At 37.0% G+C, this 13,095-nt stretch overlaps 1 protein-coding gene across 1 annotated transcript in view; it reads right to left on the bottom strand.

Moving 5' to 3' along the window:
• Nucleotides 1-5,961: 5,961 nt before the first annotated feature.
• Nucleotides 5,962-13,095, bottom strand: part of FAM162A (family with sequence similarity 162 member A) — a 36,749-nt gene continuing 29,615 nt past the window's right edge. Inside the window, exons 4-5 of the mRNA XM_074301378.1 lie at nt 10,322-10,430; nt 5,962-7,584 (exon numbers count right to left, since the gene is read on the bottom strand). Coding sequence (XP_074157479.1) covers nt 7,486-7,584; nt 10,322-10,430 — 208 coding nt within the window. The 3' untranslated portion in view covers nt 5,962-7,485. The remainder of the gene's footprint in view (nt 7,585-10,321; nt 10,431-13,095) is intronic.

The following is a 13,095-nucleotide window of genomic DNA, read 5'->3' as shown; positions in this document are numbered from 1 at the left end:
TCAGAGGAAGGTGGTCTAAGTGTACCTGATTTAAAGCTATATTATAAAGCATCAGTCACCAAAACCATTTGGTATTGACTAAGAAATAGACTAGTTGATCAGTGGCATAGGTTAGGTTCACAGGGTAAGATAGTGAATAAAAATAGCAATCTAGTGTTTGACAAACCCAAAGATCCCAACTTTTGGGATAAGAATTCATTATTTGACAAAAACTGCTGGGAAAACTGGAAATTAGTATGGCAGAAACTAGGCATGGACCCACATTTAACACCACATACTAAGATTAGATCAAAATGGGTCCAAGATTTAGGCATAAAGAACAAAATCATAAATAAATTGGAGGAACATGGGATAGTTTACCTATCAGACTTGTGGAGGAGGGAGGAGTTTGTGACCAAGGGAGAACTAGAGACCATTATTGATCACAAAATAGAAAATTTTGATTACACCAAATTAAAAAGCTTTTGCACAAACAATACTAATGCAAACAAGATTAGAAGGGAAGTAACAAATTGGGAAAAAATTTTTACAGTTAAAGGTTCTGATAAAAGCCTCATCTCCAAAATATACAGAGAACTGACTTTAATTTATAAGAAATCAAGCCATTCTCCAATTGATAAATGGTCAAAGGATATGAACAGACAGTTCGCAGATGATGAAATTAAAACTATTTCCACTCATATGAAAGAGTATTCCAAATCACTATTGATCAGAGAAATGCAAATTAAGACAACTCTGAGATACCACTACACACCTGTCAGATTGGCTAAGATGACAGGAACATTAGCCAATGTTGGAGGGGCTGTGGGAAAACTGGGACACTGATGCATTGTTGGTGGAGTTGTGAAAGAATCCAACCATTCTGGAGAGCAATTTGGAATTATGCCCAAAAAGTTATCAAACTGTGCGTACTCTTTGATCCAGCATTGCTGCTATTGGGCTTATATCCCAAAGAAATACTGAGGAGGGGAAAGGGACCTGTATGTGCCAAAATGTTTGTGGCAGCCCTTTTTGTAATGTCTAGAAGCTGGAAGATGAATGGATGTCCATCAATTGGAGAATGGTTGGGTAAATTATGGTAGATGAATGTTATGGAATATTATTGTTCAGTAAGAAATGACCAACTGGAGAAATACAGAGAGGCTTGGAGAGACTTACATCAACTGATGCTGAGTGAAACGAGCAGAACCAGAAGATCATTATACACTTCAACAATGATACTGTACGAGGATGTATGCTGATGGAAGTGGATATCTTCAACATAGAGAAGAGCTAATCCAATTCCAATTGATCAATGATGGACAGAATCAGCTACACCCAGAAAAAGAACACTGGGAAATGAGTGTAAACTGTGAGCATTTTTTATGTTTTTCTTCCCAGATTATTTTTACCTTCCGAATCCAATTCTTCCTTTGCAACAACAACAATAACAACAAAATTCGGTTCTGAACATATATATTGTACCTAGGATATACTATAAGATATTTAATATGTATGGGAATGCCTGCCATCTAAGGGAGGGGGTGGAGGGAAGGAGGGGAAAAATTCAGAACAGAAGGGAGTACAAGGGATAATGTTGTAAAAAAAAAAAAAAATTACCTATGCATATGTACTGCCAAAAAAATGTTATAATTATAAAATTAATTAAAAATAAAGTAATGACCAAATTCCTGAGACAATAGTGAATAAGACCACCCCTCAAACCTAATCATAAAATTAGCAATGTAATCTGTTGGCCAGCAATAAACAAGTTCTTGAAACAATAGTAAATAAGACCACCCCTCAAAATTACCTGAAAGCCATAAAATTAGCAAATAAGTCATATGAAGCTCTAAACAATTTTGCCCTATAAATCTATCTCATGCTCTTAGGTCCTTTGGTCTTAGGTCCCTAATTTCTTTTGGAACTTAGCCCACCACAATTGGAGTTACAACTACAATAAATTTTGCCTCTTAATTTGGATATGGGTGAAACCTGCAAATTTTTTTGAGACACCTTTGACACTGGTTTGTGACCCCAAACTTTTGGGGGATGCTTTTCCCAACCTCAACAATAGTACTTTGTTTACTATTATTTTAACTTAATTTACTTTAGGGCAATCTTATTTCCACAGGCTTTTTTTCCTTCCCTTTAAAGTCTTCCTGCCTTCCCCTCTCCCGTTTTTTTACCTTTCCCTTATTTTGGAGTTTTCTTTAACTTCCCCCCTTTCTTTTATCTATTTATCTAATTCTTTTTTTGTTTTCTTTCAATTGAGTAACCAAGTAAAATGCCCTTGTCCTCCGTGGCAGTGTTTTGTTAGTTTTCTGTACCTTTTCTTAAAAAAAAAAAAAAAAAAAAAAAATCCTCATTATTTCTCTTCCCTTTCTTTAGAAAAAGGTTATTCTATTGACTTTAATTCTTTTATTCATGGCTCTTGTACTTATTTATTCCTCCTTTATTCTCTTTATTGTTCATGAAAATTATGTATAAATACAAAGGAAAAATATTATCTCTGACCTTTGAGAGAACAAAGTACTTCACTTCCCTCTTCAAATAGCTTCTACTTTATTTTCTCATACATCTTGCAGCCAAATCATCTTTTCTGTCATATCTTATTTTTAGAAATCCCAGTTCCTGTAGGTGATGGAGGTATGGAAGAAACACTCTTGTGGTAGGGACTTTCCTAGTTGTGCAGTTCATTACTCTTGGCCCTCCCCCTAATTATTTCCTTCCTCTTTTTTTTTTTTATTAAGTCCCCTCTCTAGATCCATGATCTCCCATTCTTCTGGTTATCAGTTCAAACTCCTGAAATGGGATAAGTGATCCCTCTAAGCACCAAATCCCTGCAGATAATACAAACTGCAAATTTCTCATCTTGTCACACTGTAGAATATTCTTTAATGGGAAAATTGTTCAGGGGGTCCGACTTCCACTGAAAGTGAAATTCTTTTCCTTGATTCGGTCCCTCCTTTTGCTTCTTCCCTCATTCTCTTGAAGGCCTTCTTTCTGAGAAACTAAAGTTATTTTCCCTTTTATCTTTGACTTGATATCATATATTCCCATCTACCTTCTTCCCTTCTTCCTCCCTTTTATCTATCTTCTTGTTCTGCAGTTTAGTCTCACAAAAAATATTAATTCACATGTTTAGTACATTTCAGGCTTTTTTTCCCCCTCTACCATACTTCTGCTATTTGCCTTCTACTTTCCCTTGTCCCCTTATATACTTTTAAAAAAAGAAATTGTTATTTTATTATTACTGTTGTTAATTTCATATATGTTTTTGTCTTTTTAGTCCTCCTCTTTGTGGGAGAATTCCTTTTATTAACTGTGCCTTACTTGGTTATTGTATATTTTACTTTTCTTGTAATAATTCCATTGCCCAGGGTTTTTGCAAAGGAAATAATTTGCTTTGGTCTGTTTTTTTTTTCTTTTTTGGGGGGGGAGGATGCTTCAAAATTTTTTTGTTGTTGCTATTGTTATTTAATGTTCATCTTTTACCATTCATGGTTAGGATCAGGTTTGTAAGATATGTCACTTAATTTTGCATCTTCATCTCACATGGTCTTCCACTCCTTCCTATTTTTTTGGTAGGTGCAGAACAGTTTTGTCATTCAAATTTCCTTTCCTTTCAACTTGCTCTTTGTCTTGATCATTTATAGAATTTATCACTGGAATTGTTAAATTTAAGTATTATGTGATGGAGTTTGCAGCATAAGTATTTTTCTTTTTTTTCCTGGAGTTATGTGTATTCTTTGGATAGGCATTTTGTTTTCTCTGTTCAGAAATTTCTTGTATTATGGTACTTTGATTTTTGGCATACTGTGTTCTAGGACATAGGTAATCCTTAAGTTGTTGCTAAGCAGTTTGCTTTTTGAAATCAATGTCTTACTGGTCTAATGATTCAAAAAAAATTTTTTTAACATTGCTCTTTGCTTTTCTTCCTCCTGATTGTTCTTGACTTGCGAGTATTTGCATCCCCAAACACTTGTTTTGTTTTTCTGGCTATGTTTGCAACTGTGGATTCAAGTTGATTTCTGCTGCAAATTCATCAATCAACGTATTCAGCCCTGGCAGTATTTTGGCAGGAGACTGAAGGGTTGGACCATGTTAGATATTAGCTGTCTACTGTTATAGGATTGTAACCTCATTAAGATTCTTAGTGTCTTAGACCAGAGGCATCAAACATATGGCCACAATGTTGAGGTTGGGAAGGTTTTGGGGTCATACACCAGTGCCTGAGAGGTGTTTCAAAAGAATTTGCAGACTTGAACCTATTTCCTAATCAAGGGGCAAAGTTTATTGTAACTGTAACACTATTACAAACAGGCTGAATTCCAAAAGATTAGAGTCCTAATAGAGAGGAGACCCTTTTATCCAGCTTTCTCTCACAGATCTGCTAATTCTACAGTGCATAAGTAGGATGAAGGAGTGGTCTCCAGAATTTGGTTCTCAGTTGACCAGATTATTACTGACCAGATTATCAGTCAGCAATGAACTGAGGAGTGGTCGATTCACTACTGTCTCAGGAGTTTGATCTGTGAGACAGATCCTTTCCTAGGTTGGGGGGGAGGGAGGAAGGGAAAACCAGAGGACTTTGGAATCAGATTGCCAGAACAGAAGCCCCCCAAAACACCGCTCTATTTCCTTAGAAGCTATACTCCTTCAACAACACTCCCCAAGTACACTCAGATGAAATTAAAATGGAATTGGCTAATATTGAACAAAATAAAGCAAACAGAACATTTACATTAATATGTAGTTTTCTAAGTCAATATGGGGCCTACAGGGATCCTTATAGATGGCTTAGTGGCCCCATTTCTATTTGAGTTTGACACCACTGTCAGACCCTGAAGACAAGTGAGATTTTTTTTTACCTCTTGCAGTCAATTCCTATTTTGGAAGTTTAAGGGTTTATTATCTGAGACAATGACTAGTGCTCCATTTGGCTGGTCACAAATCCCAGAAGTTTTCTATCAGGCACTTAATATTCATCACAACCTTGACCTTTCCAGCTTTTTTACATTTTATTATCCTACACACAATCTACATCTCTGCTACACTGATCTTGTAGCTCAAGCAAAACGTATCTCCTGCCTTTGAGATGGCTATCTGCACCGCACCTCCCCCACCCCCACCCCATGCCTTGAATGCTGTGGCTCTTCACTTCAAACTGTTCCATTTCCTCAGCCTCTTTCAAGACATGGCTCAACTCAAATCTTCTGCAGGAGACCTTTTCCGGCCTTGCCCCCATCTGTTCTAGCCATTACTGTCTTCTGTGAAATTATCTTTATACATTCTGTAATACATCTAGAACATCGCTAGTTTTTTTGAACTTCTCTCTTGTTAGAATGAGATCACCTAGTAATCAGTATTTCTTTGTATTCTGAGCTTTTAGGACAATGATTGTAATAGTAATAAGTACTTAAGTTTCAAAAACATAAAAGCTTAAAAGTCTAGCAAACTCTGAAATACAAAGCAGAGGTAAACACAGTAAATGGATAAACAGATGTACAGAAAGTGGTTTACTAGAAACACCAGCAATGATGTATTTGCATCAGTGGGAGTGGAGGTAGGTGAAGCAAAGCAGCATGAATGCTAGGTCACCTTTAGACCTAGCATTTAGTTGACGATATGGACATGATAGGTTTTTGACCCTGGGAATGATATTGGTACTCAGTGTTATGGGATGTTATGGGATAACTCAGAATGTTATGGGATGCAGAAGTAATTGGTCACAAGAACCTTCTACAACATGTAGGGAATCCTGGAACATAGGTGGTCCTGGGGATGAAGACAAGAGGGATAAAAAGGAAGCTATACTTATAAGGAGAATGGGTGGTTTCCTGGATTTATGAGGCAGTCTTCCTCAGGCTTGTTGCACCAAACTAAAATAATGCTGTCAAAATCTTTATACTCTGATTCTAAGTTATTCCATTTTATTTTCTTAGAGAGGGAGTGATGTATAACAGAGACAAAACCATCTTTGATTTAAAAAACAAATTTATTTCAAGAAATGTATTATAAAGGCATAATGTTATTCAAAAATTTTAAATGGTAGCCTTTTATTAAGAAATTTTTTTTTTAAAAGACAGCAACATTCCAACAGGTAAATATATGTATCAGTAATGCCAGTGAAAGTATCAAAGGTAAAATAATTAATATTTAGTATATCAAGAAATCAGTCAAATTACATTTAAATAAAAAAATATAGGCCTGAATGGAAAATTCTGTGATGCTATTGATATGTCAAATATGCTACTATCTTAGCTAAATATCAGTTTTAAAACATTAACACAAAATACTTTCTGGTTTTGATTTAATCTCTGTAAGGAAAAACTGAGTTTTAGAGTGACAATTAAAGGAAACCTACCCATTTATATTCAGGAAGCATGTGAGAATAAATAGCAAATATTCAAGAAACCATATGTACCTATGTTTTTAACAGTAACTGTACCTAAGTCAAATTCTATGTGAAAAAGACGGATGCAAAAACTTCTGTTAAGCCATTTATTTAAATGATTTCACAACTCATTTTTTGCATAAGAAAACAGATAAATGTCAGACACATAATTTAAGCCCCAGAAGTAGTACACGAATGTTCCTCAGTTGTTTGATGGTCCTACAAGTTACAGAATAGTGGGGAATAAGCTGCTACTCATGCATGGAGAGAAAACGTAGTTTCAGCCATTCTTTCCTTGGGGTTTATTCACTAGCTATATCGTTCTGTATTCAGGAAGTGACAGAGCTCTCACCTTGTGATAATCATAGGAAAATAAAGGTACACACAGCTGCCTCTTTGGCAGACTCTCTGAAGGATGACGTTAATTCAGAATTGGTCACTGACAACCAGATCTCTGCAAATTCTGGTATCACATCACAACAGAGATATGATCATGCCTTTCCTGAAGACCTATTCCCTACCACTCTGTAACTTCTAGAATCCTCAAGTAGCTTGGGTACAAGGCAGTTACTACTCCCTGTGCCTATTAGGTTGCATGCCTAACTACTTTTTTGACTGTCCAGAAAAGCTGAGTGAGTGTTGAAATATTATCATCATTACTTTTATGACAGAACCCTTAGCAGGTCCTCATCTAGTTCTTTCTGGGCTGTGTTGCTGAGTACCTAAAAAATTGGTAAACACAGAGTGGGCCACCTAAATTTTTCATTAAAAACTATAATAAAATATTTTTATGGTATTGAAAGAAAAATAGTACCTGTGCTCTCAAACAAAACCCTTTAGCAGTGTAGAAATAAATCAATCATTTGACCTAAATCACATCACTTTTATTGTTTTTCAAATGACCAAGAGCTCGGTTTGGTTCAAACTCTGATCAGTTGTGAAAAATGACAAGCTGTTTTGCTGAGATAGTTTATTGAGAATGTTACAAAACACATGAAAGGGGCACTGGTAAAAGTCATTTTTTTATGCAAACACACTAGGCATTTGCCTACCACACTGGTTCTTGCTGAGTTTTAAATATCTCTGACCACTTCATATCTGTAACTCTAATCAGTTTTGGACTCCAGGGCTTCTTCCGCTTCCCTTCTCAAACGAGCTTTCTTTTCTAAGTTCAGGCTCGTCAAGGTCTCATGTCTTTTGGCAGCCTACAGGGAAACAAAACAGAAGCCTCATGACTATTCACACCACTGACCAGTTTCACCTAAATACTTCACCCAGGCTATTCCATTCCATTCCTCTTCATGTTCTTTTCTACTTTCTCCAAATGGGTCCTAAAACTAATCCACCCAATAATCATTTCTTCCCTTTTCCAACAAAATCTCTTCTGCTTTTTTCCCCCCCTTTCTCCTCAACTTCATTTTTGCTACAGACATCTGTTTCTCTAACAAGTCAACGGACAATTCCCAGGTTCTGTCTGCCCCATCTCCAACAATCTTCCCATTTTCCTCTTTTTGTTACCTAGTCTCGGCCTGCATGCTGCTATCAAACTTATTCACCAAAATGGTGGTGGTGGTAGTTTTTGACATCACATATTCTTCAGGTGCTGGGGTGCAAGCCAAGGAGGGCTTTAGACATGGAACTTGATTGAACAGCACTCTACAGGAACTGAGGTAAGTTGTGAAATGAATACTGCTTTCTCCCCTACCCCACTCCCCAAGCCCAGGGACATAGAGTCCCTGACAATGAAAGGGAGATGTTTGTTCTTGCCAACCCTATGAAGTCAATATTTCTTGTAAAACCTAATCTGACTTAAGTAGAACTAGGATGTTTATACCTCTAAAATCTAGGGAATATTTATATGACAAAACATATATATTCTTCAACAACAAAGACAAGGAAAATGGAGACCTCCCACTCACCAACCCTCACATGCCACTATGTGGGACTGTTGCCAACAGCAATCTATCCCAGTCTGCCTCTTTCTTTCTCAGACCAGCTCTTTATTTCACACACTCTCTCCCCACCCAAGATGCACAGAACTCACAGAAACTTATACACAAATATAAAAAACATGTGAAGCATTCAAGATAGACACCCTGACATCTTAATGAAATCCTATCTCTCCAAGAGATTCCTACATAATCCTACCCAAACTCAGTATTCCCTACAAGTTGGAATTCTTCTAAAAGGTAAACAAACTTTTCATTTTCTTCAGAAAATTGAGTCCCAGCCAACTAATTACCTTGTGGACTGCTTCAGTCATCCAAACTCATTCAGAGGTTATTGACCTCTTAAACTGAGCTCTTAAGAAGTCATCAGTAGGTATTAGGGAAATGCTGACCAGATACTCCAAACATATGCTTGAAGCCCCATCAGCTCATCAAATTGATTGGATAAATTTTCTGATCAATTCCCTTTAAACCCATCATTTTAAAATCTGTTCTTTTAAAGACATTGTCTCTTAAAATATACTCTCCTTGTTTTTCAAAGAGAAATAGTGTATTTCTTGTTCTTTCCCTGCTCTATTCAAACTCTTTTGTGTAATAATTCAGCTTTGGTGTTTACCCAGATTATTTCCCCCCCCCCCCCCGCCCCCAAGGCTGGGGTTAAGTGACTTGCCCAGGGTCACACAGCTAGCAAGTGTTAAGTGTCTGAGACCAGATTTTGAACTCGGGTCCTCCTGAATTCAGGGCTGGTGTTCTCTCCACTGCACCACCTAGCTGCCCCCTACCCAGATTACTTAAAAAGGAAGCACCAGTGTGGGAGATGCCAGGGACCTGCTTCTGGAAGAAGACGTCCTATTTTGTGGGCAGGAATAGCCTCATTTCATTGGCCATGTAGTGTAGACTAAAGCTTGGGTTGCCACCTTACAGGGGGTCACAAAACTGAATGCGGAGTCATGAAATTATGATCTATTATCAGTAAATGCTTGATTTGTATGCCTATTTTATATACCTATACACCTAGGATTGCATAAAAATTTCTCGGGCAAAAAGGGGTCATGAGCGGAAAAAGATTCAGAAGTCCTGGCCTAAACAAGGAGGCTGCCATTTTCTCTCTTTCCAGTAAGTGTCCATGGATGAAGCTCTTATTCACCTATAAGCCATAGGCACTATGCACAAAGCTGGGTGCAAGGAAAGGCAATCTTTCTACTTCACCTTCTAGTGTTTAGGCCTTGGGGCCCCCAAGAAAAAATGCCTGGAGTCTTGGTCTGAGCCATGACAACCTTGGAGCCAGAATTTCAGGTCAAATGTTGATTTCTGTTTAAAAAGGAAACTCTGAAGAGCCAGAATGCTAGGGTGCAAGCCCAGGAGGGCTCTGGACTTGGAACTTGGTTAGACAACACTATACAAGAACTGAGTTAAACTGTGAAACTAATCCCACTTCTCCCCCTCCCAAAGATCCAGGGGACATAGAGAGGGAAGATACCTCCTGACATTAGAGGGGAGAGGTATATTCTTGCTATGCCTCTGAAGTAAATTTTTCTTTGTAAAAGCGATTCTGACCTAAATGGAATTAGAATGCTTAGACTTCTAAAATCAAAGGAACACAATTAGTGAGGGCTTGAGCCAATGGGAGAGTCTAGATACTCCCCAATCTTTTTAAAGGAAAGAGAGTCCTAGGGGAGGGGATAAAATATAACATACCTGGCCCTGAGGCAATAGAGGCTAACAATCAGAATTACTGATACGTATAGACACATCTTAAGGTCTACCTTACCTTGGTACCCTTGGTAAGTTTAGACCACCAGATGTCACTAAGTATATTCAGGATTAGCATTAACTGTAGCCCTGAACCTATCTCATGTCTAAATCCTTTTGGGGAGGTCAGAATTTGGGCTCATGGAAAATGGAGTCATCTTTTCCTGTGACTATCAGAATATAGACTAATGTTTGTTTCACAGGTCACAGAAAATAAGATGTAAGGAAAATTTACACTTACCTGTTTTCCCTGAAAAATCATAACTATACATCCTATTATAGTCAGGGCAATCATGATGTAGCTGACCTTGACTCGGACCCTGTTCTTGGCAGCATCAAGTAACTCAAACCTAACAAAACAAGACCAGATAATTAAATGTGTATAAGCACCAGACAACATGTCAGGCCATTTTATATCAGAAAATGTTAGAAACCCCAAAGTTAAAAAGAATTCAAACCCCAACTCTAACTCAAGTACAAATACTTTCTATAGCATCCCCAATGGGGGACTATGCAGCCTCCCCTTGAACTATTCCAATAAAGGAAGAACTCTGCCTCATAAAGCATTCTATTCTATTTTTGAATAGCTATTTAAAAAAATTCAAGTCACAGGAGAATAGAGATTCAAAGGTAGAAAAAATAAACCCTCTCATTTTATAAATGAAGTTAACATATCCAGAGGTGAACAGACAGGCCAAAAGTCACACACAGTAAAAGAAGAGGGAACTGAAGCCAAGTCTTTTACTCCCAAGTACAATATTTGGGCTATCACACCATACCACTTTTTCCTTTTAAAGTCTACTTCCATATAACTTATTTCAACATAGACCATTTTGACTGATGTAAAACAATCATGGCATCTAGAGGTGGAAAAGATATTAGGAACGTATAATCCATCCCTCTTCCTAAGAAACAAATCACCTATACCACATTTCTGGTAAGCAGTTTCTCAGTCTCTATTTGGATATTTCCACTGGCAAGGAGTTCATTACCTTACAAAGTAGCCCATTCCATTTTTGAACTGCTCTTATAGTGAGAAAATTCTTCCCCTTATTAAACTGAAATCTTCCTTTCCCTCTTGTAATTTCCATTAGTGGTGGAATATTTTTTGATGAATAACTATTTCCTCATCCATATGACACCCTTTCAAGCATCTAGGTGGCTCTCATGTTTTTCCCGGCTCTTCTCTTCTACAAAATGACATATCCAACATGTGGGAAGCATGAAAGGGCAAGTTACATTTATAAGATGCTTTGTGTCATAGGAGAAGCATCAAAATAATATTACAGAAACAGGGTAGGCATATTCTCATTTTGCAGGTAGGAAAATTAAAATTATTAAAGGTGAAAAACTTTCATACACAATCTTGGTTAATCTTGGGTTTGGGCAATTATCTAAATCTGCCTTGTTCTATTTTCTTTCCAAGAGATTCAACTGACAACATAGCAGCAATTTATAGAACATTTAGAGAAAATAGGAAATTTCAATAAAACACCACACACAATTAAAAATGCCAATACAGAATCATCCCAAAGTCTAAAAGGAAACACATGCTTACAAAGCTCTTTAGATATATCATCTCTTTCGATTCTACAACATCCTTATAAGATATATGATATTATTTTCCTCATTTTACAGAAGAGGAAGGTGAGCTTCAATAAGGCTAAGTGACTATTGTCCCTAGGCTGGCTTAAGTGTCTGAGACAAGATTGAAGCCCAAATCTTCTGGAGTCTATTTATTCTTCCCATTAGATCAGCAACCACCTTGATAGCTGATTTAGAAACCAATGAGAGGGGCAGCTAGGTGGTGCAGTGGATAGAGCACCAGCCCTGAATTCAGACACTTAACACTTCCTAGCTGTGTGACCCTGGGCAAGTCACTTAACCCCAGCCTCAGGGAAAAAAGAAAAAAAAAAAAGAAATATCATCTAGAATGATCTGATCAATTAGTCCAAAATAAGAAATGTTTACAAAAGTATTCTCCTTCATGGTAAAGACAGAGAAGGATAAAAAAAAGAAACTAAGATGGGGGGGAGAGGGGCAGTTAGGTGGCTCAGTGAATAGAGCAGCAGCCCTGAAGTCAAGAAGACCTAAGTACAAATCTGATCTCAGACACTTAACACTTCCTAGCTGTGTGACCCTGGGCAAGTCACTTAACTCCAATTGCCTCAGCAGAAAAGAAGGAAAGAAAGAATGAAAGAAAGAATGAATGAATGAAGAGAAAGAAGGAAAAAATTAAGAAGGAAGAGAAAGGATAGAAAAAAAGAAAGGAAGGAAGGAAAGACAAGAAAGAAAGAAAGATGGGGGAAAATACACAGTAATCACAACTATGAATATAAATGGGATGAACTTACCCATAAAATGAAAGTGGATAGCAAAATGGATTAGAAACAGGAGCACAAGAATATGCTGTTTACAATAAATATACTTGAAATAGAAAGACAAGCATAACAGAGTTAAAATAAGAGACTGGAGCAAAATCTATTATGCTTCAGCTGAAGTAAAAAAGGCAAGGATCTCAGACAAAGCAAAAGCAAAATTAACATAATTAAAAAAGATAATCACACAAACTATATTTTGGATACACTAGATAATGAAAGTACATCAAAAATTTTTACACCAAGTTTCTCTGAAAAAGGCCTTATTTCTCAAATATTAGGGAACTTGGTCAAATTAAAAAAAAAAAAAAAAGGCATTCCCCAATTGATAAATGGTCAAGGGATATCAATAGGCAGTTTTCAAAATAAGAAATTAAAAGTCAAATGAAAAAAAGATGCTCAAAATCACTATTAATTAAAGAAATGCAAATTAAAGCAATTCTGAGGTGCCATTTTATATCCATTAGAAATGACAAATGCTAGAGAGGATATGAGAAAATAGGTACAGTAATGAACTTCTGTGGAGGTACGAACTGGTCCAACCACTGTGGATAGCAATTTAAAACTATGCCCCAAAGGCTATAAAACTGTGCATACTCTTTGAGCCAGCAACATCTACTAGGCCTATATCTCAAAG

The sequence above is a fragment of the Sminthopsis crassicaudata genome, chromosome 3 (assembly GCF_048593235.1).
Source record: "Sminthopsis crassicaudata isolate SCR6 chromosome 3, ASM4859323v1, whole genome shotgun sequence".
In the NCBI taxonomy this organism is placed as follows: domain Eukaryota; kingdom Metazoa; phylum Chordata; class Mammalia; order Dasyuromorphia; family Dasyuridae; genus Sminthopsis; species Sminthopsis crassicaudata.
This window is presented reverse-complemented; position numbering and strand designations above follow the sequence as displayed.